At 41.7% G+C, this 14,847-nt stretch overlaps 1 protein-coding gene across 4 annotated transcripts in view; it reads left to right on the forward strand.

The window, feature by feature from the left end:
- Positions 1-6,235, forward strand: part of PTBP2 (polypyrimidine tract binding protein 2) — a 50,875-nt gene extending 44,640 nt beyond the window's left edge. For 2 of the 4 annotated variants that reach the window (XM_036272234.1, XM_036272236.1), the window contains exons 10-14: positions 872-905; positions 1,319-1,411; positions 4,211-4,427; positions 4,525-4,602; positions 4,767-6,235. In XM_036272234.1, coding sequence (XP_036128127.1) covers positions 872-905; positions 1,319-1,411; positions 4,211-4,427; positions 4,525-4,602; positions 4,767-4,896 — 552 coding nt within the window. In that variant the 3' untranslated portion in view covers positions 4,897-6,235. Of the gene's footprint in view, positions 1-871; positions 906-1,318; positions 1,412-4,210; positions 4,428-4,524; positions 4,603-4,763 lie in introns of all 4 variants that reach the window. The other 2 variants (XM_036272235.1, XM_036272233.1) reach the window with 2 other exon arrangements.
- The last annotated feature ends 8,612 nt before the right edge of the window (positions 6,236-14,847 follow it).

The raw sequence follows: 14,847 nt of genomic DNA on the forward strand, positions 1-14,847 counted from the left end.
TATTGTTATTTATTTATTTATTTTTGGTTGTACATTTTTATGTCTGGTGTATTTTATTTTGATTGCTATGAAAGCTGGTATGAAATGTGGGAGGCTCAGTGTATCAGTTTACGGTGTCTAATTTGAATATTTGTTTCATTTTTAATTGGCCTCTGTTAATATGAACATTAGCTTATTTTATCATTTAATACTATTGTCATCACAGTTCTGCATGTTAAAATGTTTGAATCAGAGTGCCTTCGTTTTTTGTTTAAAAATTTTGCCTGCATTTCATAACCAGCCATGCTTATGCAGTTAAAGTTCAGAGTTTTAAATTCCTATGCATGCTTTCCTTCCCCATGTTGAGATGAAATGCTGTAATTTACTCTTTGATGTAGATGTACTTTACCCATATTTGTCTTGGATGACTACATTTTACTCAGTTTTTCTTGTACAGTACATAAACCAACCATTTTCTGACCAAATTCCTGCATTTCCTATGTACTGACCTATATTTTATTTTTTTTTTGTTCCCCGATTCCTTATTTTTTTCTTCTGCATTGCTGTTTCCCTTCCCCATTTCATCCTTTTCCCTGTGTGTTCACCTTCCCTTTCCTTGTCTTTCCAAACGCCCATCCCTCCCCTGTCTGATCCTTTATTTTCCTTGTCCTTGTCTTCATTCCCTGTTTCCATCCCTATGTTCATGCTTCTGTGCTTGAACAAATGTTCCTCGGACCAACTTGCCCCAATTAACCGCCTTGAACCATGATCCATGACCACCTCACCATTCTGCGGGAACCACCCTTCGTTATGGATGATCTGTTCATCTCCGCTCTTCCTCGACTCTTCTCTCTTCTTGTCTTACGCTGCTTGCTCCTCTCTCCTTCTAAAGATGGTTACGCCCCAAAGTCTGTTTACCCTCTTCGGTATGTTATTGTTAGCACTATACTTTTATTATTGATTTGATTTTGGTTTCACCTTAATTCTTATTTGTAGCTAGCACTTTGGCTTAAAGTTGAATAGTAAATCTTTTGCTATTTTTCTTTGCTATTTAAAACTCTCCATAGACACAAAATTTGTTTTAATGCATGCTGATTTATTTTGCATGGTCTTTAATATCATTCACATAGCTTTGAGGGTTTATCAAAATTTGTTCTTTTCAAAATTCACTGTTCAAAATCTTGATCTTTCTTTATTCATTTGTGAGAATGATGAGTTTGAATGAGTGATCATGTTGATGTCTGAGTGTTTCATTAATATGTCAGAAAGATAATCTTTAGCTGACTTGCACATAAAATTAATTTCATTTTTGGATTACCTCTCTGTGGCTCCACAAAAGGTGTTTATGGAGACGTGCAGCGTGTGAAGATTTTGTACAATAAGAAAGACAGTGCTCTGATCCAGATGGCTGATGGAAACCAGTCCCAACTGGGTAAGACACAGCTGAGTTACCTGTCAGCTTCCGGCCTGACTCCAGATAGCAATGCAGACCTGTGAGTAATGAAAACAAACCCCTTTGTGTCAGGAAGAAACCACCTGTTTTTTTAAGGACCAGAGCTCAAAATGTCATGTTAATTTTTCTATTTTCATGTAAATAGTAGTATATGGTGAACATACTTGTATTTTTCTGCTGTCCTCTTTCTGTTTGTCATGCTCGGTCTAATGGGAAGTGGTTGGGCTCCAAAATCGCAGTAATAGTTGTACATAGAATTATGGCATCTATGTTAACAGGCTCTTTCGTGGGTCTCATTCCTGCTTACTCCCTGTACTGGAAGTCAGCTGTTCATATAGGCTGTGGGGTTCCAAGTAATGCCGTGGTGCCTTCATTCTAATGGCATTTTTAAGTACTGGAAAGAGTCACATGGAAAATACCAGGTTCTTCCCAATGTAAAACCTGTGCCAGATACACCATCCCTTTGGAATCTTAAAATATACTTAGTCCAGTTACACTTACAGCTTTACATAGATAAATAATTGGTGATTTTAGTTAAATTGATACATCATTTGACTTTATACTCGGAGTGAGATCACATAAATCTAGACTAACCGTATGCTCATTGTGACTGACTGACTAAGTGACCTGTTCTCAGCTGAGACTTCTGTTAGCTAAGATTCAGGAATGGTGGTGCCTCAGACTGATTGTATTCACATTGTTCATTTGGAAGTTTGCCATTTTGACAGAAGGACTAGTGTAGTTTTGCTGTTACATCTAATGAGAATTACGAGCTAACAATGGGACATCCTAGACCTCTTGTCTACTGGAGACAGACAGAAGTAAGTTTGAGTTTTCAGTGTTTCTTACCAGCTATTGTGGTAGCTCAGGCAAGGCATGAGACTTTAGACACCTGGCTTTCCACTTTTTAAAGTGTAGGTGACTGTCTTTTATGAGAAATAGATAAAAGGCTTGCATGGTCAGTCTTCTTTCCCCACTGGTGTGTGCTCTGGGGAGGGTGGTCATTGTGAGCTGGTTTTCCTTATCACCAGGTGAGCTGTGGGTGGCAGAACCTCAGATAAATAAGGTGTCCAAAGTCATGGTTGAGAAGTACCTGAGGTAGAATAAACAACCACATTCTTTTGAATAGTTTTTGGTTTTGTGTTATGTAAGGGCTATTTTAAATGAGTGATATTTTAATTTTTATTATATTAGTCTGCTTAGGTTGCCATAACAAAATGCCATGGACTGAGTGGCTTAAACAGCAGTCCTGGGGGCTGGAAGTCCCAGATCAAGGTGCCAGTAGACTTGTCTCAGGGGAGGGGAGAGGGGTGTCTCTTACTCCCTTGTCTGCACTAGCCTTTCCTTTGAGCCCCTCACCCATATAACCTCGTTTAACTCCTGATGACCTCCTCAGGCCCCTCTCCAGACAGTCATGTGATGAGGGAGTAGAGCTCCAACATAGGAATTTGGGGAGAGTATAGTTCAGTGCATACAACACTTATATTTGTAAAGAGTCCAACTTTTTATAAGATCTTTACACTAAAGCTTTGACTTACTAATAGCATGATTTATAGTTTCTGGACTATAATCTCTCAACACTGTAGTAAAACCATCAGAAAGAGTAAACTTTTTACAAGTTAGGGAAGTGGTAAGTGAAAAAAGAATTTTCTTTTATGAATAGTACCTTTGACTTTTACAGTATTTTTCTTTTCAGACCTATTTTTATTTAACTGGCATATTCTATACCAGTAAGTGTGAGTGCACGAAGCGTGGATGTCCATGTTGGACTGTGCACATAGTATCTCCAGGTACGAGCATTTGAGAGGAGGGGTTCTGGCCTCGGTGCCTTGCTGCCTTTGCCTCTGCTGTCAGTACTCAGACTTGGAATAGTTGGATCAGATCTTTAGCTTAGCTGAAGTGTGTGACTTGTGAAATGGTCTTTTCATTGGTAACTAATGAATAAACGTAAAACATACAACTTTTCTCTCTCATCAAACCAGTTCATTAGTTCCAGTAATCACCCACTGTTACCTGAAGAAGTACGTACACATAATGTTCTGTGCTTATACACGGCACTGTGTGGAGTAGGCAGCAGTTCCTGTCTTCGTGGACCTAACAGTCTTAAGGATAGAGGTCCTTCAGATAAATTATGATGCATTTCTGAAGTACACAGCACTTACCGCATGGGCAGGGTCTACAGCGAGGGCTGCGTCTGTCCCGAGGGTGGAGAAAGACCTTCCTGAGGAGGTACCAGTGAAGGACAGAGGGAAGTATTAGGGCTGGAGTGGTGTGCGCTCAGGCTGAGAAAAGACACACTGGCACTTGGGGAAGGACCATGTTGTGTGCAGCTGGGCAGGCAGTGCCTGTGCACACCCACTGTGCGTGGGCGCCGTCAGACTAGGGGAGGTGGAAGCGATGTCGGGATGCGTTTAGACTTTGTCCCGTGGGTTTTGGGCAGGTAATGACGTGATCAGATGTGCAACACAGAGCTGTGGATAGAAAGGGTTGGGATGCTGATCGGGTCACCCAGGTGCAAAGTGGGGAGATGGACAGAAGATGAAGCTGAGAGATTAGGGTGTGGAGCAGGAGGGGAGGTTAGAGGTGAGTTGCTCAGTTTCTTTCCTGGACAGCTAAGTCTGATTATCAGCATGATTGTCAAGGTAGAGAGAGGTTCATAATCTGGCTTTTCATTCTATGGAAGAAGCTTTTTTGTGATACTAGTCTAAAAATCATTATTTTTTGCTTTGAACTTTCTTAAAACTTTTTTAGTAGGCATTGTTTTCTTTTTTTTTATAGCCATGAACCATCTTAATGGGCAGAAAATGTATGGAAAAATTATCCGTGTCACTCTGTCTAAACATCAGACTGTACAGCTACCTCGGGAGGGACTCGATGATCAAGGTCTCACAAAAGATTTTGGTAATTCCCCATTGCATCGTTTTAAGAAACCTGGATCCAAAAATTTTCAGAACATTTTTCCTCCTTCTGCAACCCTTCACCTATCCAATATCCCGTGAGTATTAAAGTTGGACTTGGTAAGGATGTACAGTTTAGCAATAAAGTATAAAATTGATTAATAACCGTTGTTTTTTTTGCTCCGATTTCCCTAGTCCTTCAGTAGCAGAGGAGGACCTGCGCACACTCTTTGCTAACACTGGGGGCACTGTGAAAGCCTTTAAGTTTTTTCAGTAAGCAAACTTTCTTGTCTTTTAATTGGTGGCTGGATAGAAGTAAAAGTCATCTAAGTAATTTTTATTCTTTTTGTTTATAGAAATTTGTGTTTCTGGAATGGGCAGAATTTTTATTTCCTAATTGTTATGATGTATCTAATTTTATTATTTTGTTTCAGAAGAGATCACAAAATGGCCCTTCTGCAGATGGCCACAGTGGAGGAGGCCATTCAGGCCTTGATCGACCTTCACAACTACAACCTTGGTGAGAACCATCACCTGAGAGTATCTTTCTCCAAGTCGACAATTTGAGGGGCGATGAAGAGCAGAGGTGGATCACAGTGTTTGGTGTCATCACCTAGTGACTGTTCAGAAAAGTGGGGACCAGAGTTTGATTTTTTTTTTTTTTTCCTTTTTTTTTCTCATGCTGTTATCATTCCTTGGTTCTAAAACTAAATGGCATATGTAAAGGCAGAGTGATTAACTGCTGTATTCCATCTGTTTGATAGGGAAGCCATTTTTATTGTCTGTTTAAAATTTCAGTTTAATTTTCCTCTTGTTTTTCAACTTAGTTGACATACGTGCCTTAAAAGGAAAACTAGTGTTGCTATTGTGCATTTACTAGGAACAAGGAATTGCTTGTCTGGGGCACATTTGTTATATGGGGATTACACTATGTTTAGGCAGGGGTGTGTAAAAAGGTTAAGTTTTTGTTTCTCCTGCTTGGAACTTACTTTGAATTATTGGCTTGTCACATTTCTTTCTATTTAATCAAATAAGATACAGGATATTGAAAGAATAAAGCAGCATTTTTTAGTTTTACTACCTTAGGCTTTATTGCTTTAAAAAAACATTGGCCTTTTGTATCTCACAATTCTGGTCTAGATTCAGTTATGAATGTAGGCATTAGTTAAATTAACAAGATGCAGAGTATTAATTTCTGTAAGTTTGAGCCCTACGTGGAAAGCATTGTGGAATCTTAACCTTTTGTACACGCTCTTGTGGGACGCGTCATATAACTAACTGTCAGCACTAAGTAATGTCTTGTTTGTGGCTGAATATTTTTCGTAGATGTTTTTGAAGTTGACATGACTTATGTGCATTTAAATATATATTGCCATCCTTAGTTTGTAATTAAGATTTGGAATATGGTTGTGGATTTCTGAGCATGTGAAGACTGGTCTAGCTAGTTCAGGAACTGGTGCATGTATTTTTCAAAGATAAAGAAAGTGTACTGCAAAAATTTGCAGGAAGATTAATTTTGTGGCAGTTTTCTAAAACTGACAACCAGGTGGGACCAAAGTTTATGTGCCTTTAGTCTTAATTTACCTTGCATTGTAATATTCAGTTTTAATAAATCTTCAAAATATTTTGTATTTAGGAATAGATCTGACTTTAATAAAAACATGGCTCAGAATCTACAGGTCAAATTAATTTGAACAGTTCTTGTCGATCTGAATTGTTGATTCTGTTTAAATGACCAATACTTTTTTGAAATTGATGTACTTAGTTTCAAGATCCATAGATTCTGTTATCTATGTAGACAGAATGGTCATGTATATTTTCTATTAGTTGAGTTTTTACATCTTTAGAAATGTAAAATTCAGTCTAGTTTGAAAGCGGCACAATTAAAAATTACTTTTCTAACAAAGTCGGGAGGTTTGATGGTGGTCTACTTTCCTTGTGTGTACTCTGCTCACCTCTGTAGCATGCTCAATAAACACTGCAGCTCTGTACTCACCTCTGTCTCTCTCTGCTGCCTCTCCCTCTGTCCCTCCTCTGCTCCTGAAGTCCTGTCCCTCTGCAGGGTGGGAAGGGGCAGTGATGCCCAGTCCATGGCTTTATCCCAGAAATAAACCGAGATGCTGTGAAATACACCAGCGGGCTTTTTTTTTGTTTTTTTGTTTTGTTTTTTTTTAATTAAAGAGATATAGTGACTGCTTCCCAGGAGCACACACAGTTAACATTTCCCACCCTGTTACAATCTGCTGCTCAGACACAGACTGATTGTAGCTCGTGCTGGTGTGTTCCCGTAGGTGGATGTAGGTGAACGCAGTGGCGGCCTCCCACTGGCTGTGCTCGTGCAGTCCACCTGTCCTGTCTGCTGGAGGTCTCCCTAGATGCCCTGTGAGCCCTAACCAGGAGCATGCGGTGTTGGAGGAACGGGGCCTGTCCTTCCTTCACTGCTGCCTCGTGGGTCTTCTCACCAACACACACGTGCAGGTGTTTGAAACTGGACAGTTTGTGGCTTTATGACTGACTCATTAAAGCATTCTGATAAGGTGCTATCTGTATTACTCAAAATATTGTAGGTCACATTTTTTTCAAACAGGTATATTGGTGACAGATAACCTCAGAGTTACACGTGTTCCTTAGGGTGGTCCCAGTGCAGATGTGTGTGTACATAAGAGGAGAGAGAAGGACTCGGAGTGAACTGGGGGTGGTCTCTGAGGGTGTCATGAGGGGGAAGGACGGGGTGCAGGAGTAGAGGCCACCCTTCCTACTAAGTCAGGATCTAGAAACAGAAATGTGTACAGAATTGTTTGAACACAGGTATGGGTTTTTGTTGGTTTTTTCTTCTATTTCCCCTAAACGTTACTTGGAAATGTGATCATAAGAATTCAGTAGAAAGTCTTTATTTTTATACTTCTTACTCTCCTATATATTTATTCCCTTTAAGTTAATGTGTTTTTTGTTTTAAGATTTTGCAAATAGAATTAATGCTGAAGAAGAGTGTCAGATTACCTACATTAAGGACCAAGTAAAATGTTCAAATATGCAGAAAAATAGTCCCTGGCACTAGTACTCTCCCCCCAGCATTTCCCGTACTCTTGAAGATGAGAATGTTCGGACTGGACACTCCCTTTATCAAATCTCATGACAATTTAAGGAGATTTGAAATTTTATTTTCAGTAATTATTGAATAGGTTGTTGGAGTCTCAACTTTCTCCAAGGTGATATAAAAAGTGAACAGTGGTGTAACTGGACTTGTATGTGAGCATTATATGCAAACACCTTTCTCGTTTCACATGTGGTCGCCCTGCTTCTACAGCTTTCTTCCAGTTTGACAGACAGTGTATTTGGCCTCTGTGTTCATCCCCTTAATTGGGATTAGTGTTGATTAGGATTTTTGAGTCAAGGAATTTTAACTTGTATGAAAGTTCCCAAACACACAAGATAGGAGACTGGCAAATCCCATGTCCAGCTTCAGCACCACCTTACCAACCTCGCCTGTTCCTCCACCCACTGCTCCCTCAAGTGTAAATGGGAACCCCAGACACACTTCATCGGTGTCCTGCATCATCTTCCTGCATAATGACATCTGGGCCTGCCCAGCTTAGCAGCAGTCCTGATGGCCCGGGTCCGAGAACCTTGCCATTCTAAATGCAGCCCTGAGACCAGCAGCAGTCAGTATCACCTGGGAGCTTGTTAGAAACTCCGAATTCTGACCTGCTGAATCTACATTTTCACAAGATTGGCAAGTGAGGCCCATTTGAACAGTAAAGTTTGAGAATCCCACTTAGTATAACTTTGTTTTTTAGTTCTATGAAAATCATCTTGATTATATTTTGTGATTTTTTTCCTTGACTTCCCATTTTTTAAAAAATGAGTAAATTCATTTGCCTTTATAATAACATAACTACACCAGAAGCCCAAAGATGTCAATTTCAGTTTTTAAAGATTTTCAGTATGAAACACCCAGTATTACACTTTCAAATTAAATACCAGACTCTAAAATGTGGATTTCTACCAACTAGAAACAAATCTTAATCTTTACAAAGTCTTCCACTTTCTTCACTACAATCTACTTTTAAGCTCTTGAGAATTAATTCTTTCAACACATATTATCCCACAACAACTAGGAGCCAGTTGATACTGTGAAACCACACATGAAACACACTTCCTGTCATGTGGGATGAGATCAGTGGACGGCAGTTAGGCAGTTGAATACGTTTTATGGAGAAGTTACTGGAAAGCACTATAGGATATTCAGCCTCTGGATTAGATGAAAGAATTCTTGGAGGTGGGTAGATTTAAGGGTTAGCTGGGTTGGGGGAGGGATGGGAAAGGGAAATGTAGACAATACAGTTCCTCGCCATTTCGTGCTTCGACTTTTGCAGCTTCACTCTCGTGGTTTTTTCAAATTACTAATACTACACTACACTACACACTATACTATACCTATACTACACTACACTAATATTCGAAAACCATGATAGACTGAAGCCACAAAAGTTGGAGCGCGAAGTGGCAAGGGATGGCTGTAAATAAAGAATCCTACTTCGTGGAAATTCATGTATCAGGGGAGGGTCTAACTGATTAACCACAATAAACGAGGGCCGACTGTTGTGTAGTTTTTGGTTTTTTAGAAGACCTGAATAGAGATTGTGGCACCTGGGAGAAACTAGAAGGTGAGCATGGCCAGGTCATCGACTGAGAAGAAAGGGATAGAGAAATGTGTTTGGATAGGAAGACGCCAGGTCATGGCCATGCTAAAGCATTTGGTCTCTCTTTTAAGATCAGTGGCTTTTAACCACAAGTATTGGTAAAACAGATTTAAGAGGGGACTGGGAAATTCACCCTGTTTCTTAAAATATCCCTTTTAAGCTCGGTGGTATTGCTCAGTGGATTGAGCATCATCCCATTCATTAATTGAGGTCCCAGTTTGATCCCAGTCAGGGCACATGCTGGGATTGCAGGCTTGATCCCCAGTAGGGGGCGTGCAGGATGCAGCTGGTTGATGTTTCTATCTCCCTGAACAAAATAAAAATATAAACTCTTTTTAAATACAAAGATTTTTCCCTCTAATTACACAAATTTGAAGTTTATTCAAATAGATCTAACATCTAAGAACTTCAAAATTAGATGTCAAATTCTTTTAAACAATACAAAATTAAGACTTCCAAAAGTATTTGTTGAATGCCATTAAAAGAGAAGCCCTTCCTGTGGGCCGTGTTATCCTGAGGACAGCAGGGCTCCATGACCGTGTTCTCTGGCTGGATGATACAGGTCGGGAAAGCCTGGAACCAACATGCATAGGTTTGGACTGTCTTTTCATTAAAATATTGTCCTGTGCAAACAAGCACACATACCGTTAGTAGAACACAAAGCTTCTACGTTACAAGACTGAAAGTGTATTCACAGTATTTCATTTCAGAGCTGCTCTCGGCTGTTAGGTGTGCCTCAGCACCCTCAAGCTTGCAAGTTCGGCCCACTCCTGTGCTCTAACGGGAAGTTAAATCTGAAATGGCAGGAATTTGGTTGAGTCGAAAGAATTGGTAGAGAAGAGCAAAGACCCTGCCTTTATAAAAATATAACTTTTTAAAAAAGCAAAGTCTCACAGTACATTTAAATATTACACTCTAATAAAAAATATGTTGACCATAATTTACCTTTTAGCTAATTCCAGAATTTTCCTTGCAATGTATTCATGAGTTTATAGCCACACACAAAACCAGTTTAATGGTAGAAAATCCACATGCTCCCCTTTCCCCTATGCCTTTGCTGTCTACCTCAGCTTATTCTTCTACACAAGCTATGGATAATGAGAACTAGTGGACATCAAGTGGACAAAAGTTGTCTATGGAATATTGAGCTTTATTTTAGATAGAGGTTTACAAAAAATACCTTGTTAGCATTAGCATTTCCGATGACTGCCTGAATCTCACGGAACTCTAGAGGTTCCTGACCTACCCATTCGAGGTCTTCCCCCTCAAGTATATTGTTTCCATTCATTATTATTAAAACCAGGCTGATGTGGAATTGATGCCGCGGTCAAATCCCAGAACTGGCACACTTTGGACACATACTTGAATTGTTACTGAGCAGATGTAATTTAGTTGTAATTAGCTTAACAGTGTTTGGCCTGAGGAGATCAGAGAACTCATCTTACTCGTGCTATATGTAATGTATTTACTGCATACATTTCAGACTGTCTTTAACACATGGCTTGATAAATGCAAAATAATTGGCACAAATAATTCAAATTGTTTTCATTTGGCATTTCACTATTTGTACTCAATATCTGACCACGATATACACAGGTACTAGTATGCTATGTAACACGAGTGTTGTCTCAAGACTGGTTAGAATGCTGTCGGGGTTGGAGCGCTGAGGTGGTTCGCCCAGACTAGTTGAACTGATGTACGAGATGAGGCGGATCATGAAACGGGGTGCGGAACCAGCGAAGCCCGGGGATTCCTAACAGAACACGAGCACAGGTAGGTGTGTCCTTCCCTCCGTGTCTACACTCAACATTCAACCTCTGTTTCCTGCCTTCCTTCCGGGGAACAACAATTGTGTATTATCTAAGAATTTAAGTTCACACGGGATTTGCTGTGATGAAGGCATGATCTAAGTCAGCCCTGGACCGAGGTCGGCTTTGCAGGCTGCGCAGCCAGCAGGAGGCGCTCTGGCCTGTCCGCACGCGCACTGGGCCAGCTGTGCAGCTGCAGCCTCCCCAGGCAGCAGCCCGGCCCTCTCATTCTGCCCCGACAGGTGAACAGGACCCCGTCCTCGGGTGTCAATCTTGTAGCAGAGTGCCAGGACTTGCAGCTGTCCACCTTCCTGCCCAGGGCGAGCGGGAGAGCACAGGACCTTCAGGATGGGGTGGGGTTAGTAAGGCTGGTGCTCCCTGAGGGCTGGGTGGTCATTTGGTTTTGCACCTAGGCGCCCAGAGGAAGACGACTGTACTTGCACTCTGCATGGGTGTCTAAACTTCCCTCTCCATTTTCTGGTGTGTTTTTTGTTTTGTTTTGTTTTGTTTTGTTTTTGACAGTGCTTTTCTTTCTTTGCTTACACATTCTGTGTTCAATTCAGCACAGTAATTTGGAAAGTAATTTCTGGGAAGGTGTCCAGTACAGGGTGGGGCAACAGTAAGTTTTCAGTTCATATGAAAAAATACACTAATAATACAGCATACTCGGAACCGGAAACCTGTGCAGTGACTCCTGCTGAGGGCAGTGTGGACGCCCCGTGGAACTTCCTGGGAAATCCAGACAGGTCCACCTCAGAAGTGTCTCAAGAACACAGAAAAATTTGTGTGTGTGTAGTTAATGGTATATTGTTTTATTCTCTGAAACGTAAATATTTGCTAATTAGGCTACAACTTAAAAGAGGCCTGCGTTTTCACCAAATGTAGGAAAAGGCCTAGAATATCAATGCCTGTTCTTTAATGCTACAGTTCCACAGGTGTGCCATCATGGAGAATCACGCTGTTCTACATTGACACGTGCGTTCTTTGTAGACGAGGTGATCTGTGTTGGGACTTGTTCGAATTTTATTCCTTTAGCTATGGCACTTTTTTCTTTATATTTTCCTGTCTGGCTTAGTGTTTTTCTTCCAACTTGTTCCACTAGAATCTAAGAGTTAAGTAAGCAGTTATTTTCTTTCCTTTTTGGGGGGGTATGTGCCCCTAGCGGGACCCAAACCTAGGACTCTGGTCTGCAGGCCGACGCTCCAACCGCTGAGCCAAACGGGCCAGGGCTAAATAAGCAGTTTTTAAAGATGTCCTTAGCCAACATGAAGGAAATTATTTGAAAAGCATTGCTAAGGCACATTAGCCATTTAAATGTAAATAATTTGCAATGCCGTGGATCTAGCTGATGAGAGCCACCGAAGAAATGCTGGCTGATTTATTCGAATCTTTTCCTGATTGATAATTATTTCAGTCTCTTTTACGTAATTCAGTTGATCGTTTTTGTGCCAGGTCTTAGTAAGCATTTCACATCATTAGTTTCTCCACACTTTCAAACCAGCAGTAGAGGACCAGTAACTACATTTCTTACAGCTGTTTACTGACTACTCACAGCGCTTACTGATTTTAATGATCTGATTTGTAAAATATTTGAAAGCTTTGCATTGGTCCTCCTCAACAGTACGTTTTCCCCAGGCTGTTATATTTTAAAATATTTAAAAAGTTACCAAAACAACCTTCAGTTACACTTTTAGGTTTTCATATAATCATGACCTTGAGGCATTTAAAATTTGAGCTTTGTTTGAAATTCACAAACATGATTGTAATTTCAAGAAGCACTATCTTAAAGTTGTCTTATTGCTGTAATGAAGCTGCTAGAAATTTCATTTATTCTCAAGTTAAATCTCAGGAAACCCATTTTATCATTGGAAATCAGTCAGTGCTAAAATCCGCTCTGACTCTGGGGTTCAAGTTTATTCATATAACTCTTGAGGAATGCCTGTCAGTCAATCACAGAAGTTTTATTGCCTATTATATTTATTTTTTAATATAAATTTAAATCTAGCATCCTCGGAGGCTAATACTCTGTACGTTACTACTTTTATGATGTACGTATCTTCATTTATTTAACTCTAGGTACCTGGAAAGTTCGCAAATCCTACACATCACAGATTTTGGTACAAGACTTGTTAACTCAAAAATCCGTGGCTGTGGCTGACACGCAGCTGTCCGTTTAACAGGAAGCAGCAGGCGCCATGACTGCGTGGGCGTGCCTCCACTCCACGTGTGTGGGCGTGCCTCCACTCCGGGTGCGTGGGCGTGCCTCCACTCCACGTGTGTGGGCGTGCCTCCACTCCACTCCAGGTGCGTGGGCGTGCCTCCACTCCACGTGTGTGGGCGTGCCTCCACTCCGCGTGCCTGGGCGTGCCTCCACTCCGGGTGCCTGGGCGTGCCTCCACTCCACTCCAGGTGCGTGGGCGTGCCTCCACTCCGGGTGCGTGGGCGTGCCTCCACTCCACGTGTGTGGGCGTGCCTCCACTCCACTCCAGGTGCGTGGGCGTGCCTCCACTCCACGTGTGTGGGCGTGCCTCCACTCCGCGTGCGTGGGCGTGCCTCCACTCCGGGTGCGTGGGCGTGCCTCCACTCCACGTGCGTGGGCGTGCCTCCACTCCGGGTGCGTGGGCGTGCCTCCACTCCACGTGGGTGTGGGCGTGCCTCCACCCAGGTGCGTGGGCGTGCCTCCACTCCGCGTGCCTGGGCGTGCTCCCTCCGGGGGCCTGGGCGGCCTCACTCCCGTGGTGGGCGTGCCTCCACTCCACGTGCGTGGGCGTGCCTCCACTCCGGGTGCGTGGGCGTGCCTCCACTCCACGTGCGTGGGCGTGCCTCCACTCCGGGTGCGTGGGCGTGCCTCCACTCCACGTGCGTGGGCGTGCCTCCACTCCACGTGCGTGGGCGTGCCTCCACTCCACGTGCGTGGGCGTGCCTCCACTCCGGGTGCGTGGGCGTGCCTCCACTCCACGTGCGTGGGCGTGCCTCCACTCCGGGTGCGTGGGCGTGCCTCCACTCCACGTGCGTGGGCGTGCCTCCACTCCACGTGCGTGGGCGTGCCTCCACTCTGCGTTTCTGTGGCTGAGCTTTCGCAGTTGTGAGCCAAGTCTCTACCTGATATAGCCGTGAAAATGGTAGGATACACCATACACTAAAAGAAGAAAAACTTGTATCTTTTAAAACTGCTCACTGGTAGCTCAAAATCCTACATGCTGTTTTGTTTAGAAATATATATCCTTTTGTGGTGACAAAACCGCTTCATTTCTAGAAATTGCTCAAACTGGAACTGCTTATCTTAAAAACAAGGCATAATTATATAGAGAATCTGTGTGCTGGTGTCTCACTTTGAAAGTACATAATTCTCAGATGGAGGAAACGAACATATTTTGAAAATCAGAAGATACAGACCCCAATACTGCAAATCCAATAGGATTTCTTTGTGTGTTGATCTACACGTTAAGCTGTTTTTGTTCCTAGAGGCACATTCTTTGTTGTTAAATTCTGAGCCTTTCCTTATGACCTTATGAAGTATAGGCTAGTTCCATTCCATTTATATTTGATCTGGCAAGAATTTGTAGTGCCTAAAAGTCTACTTGTTTGAAATAATACAGCATCAGAATTTAAAATGAGTGTATTTCTAAAGTCAATGGGGAAGAAAGACCCGACCTAGAGTAAAAAATTCAGGGCATTTTCCCATAGATACTTATATTAAACTAAACTTTCTTTTTTCTTTCAATTGATTAGACAAGATATAGTTCCAAACTGATTAACTGAAAGTAAATAAATACTTCCTCAGTAAAAAGAAAAATTTGTTTAGACACTTAAATTGTTTATAATAAAGTCTATACAAACTGAAGACTTGTAGGTTCTCATTTACTACATTTATTTATTTCAATTTTATTTTTTATCTAGAAAATATTTATTCTATCATGAAAAATTGTTAGATTTAAAACTGAAGCTTAAGGACTTCCGGTCAAGATGGCGGGTAGGTAAACAACTAAACTACAGAACAACCATCA

This window comes from Molossus molossus, unplaced genomic scaffold (genome assembly GCF_014108415.1).
Source record: "Molossus molossus isolate mMolMol1 unplaced genomic scaffold, mMolMol1.p scaffold_m16_p_20, whole genome shotgun sequence".
Lineage (NCBI taxonomy): Eukaryota > Metazoa > Chordata > Mammalia > Chiroptera > Molossidae > Molossus > Molossus molossus.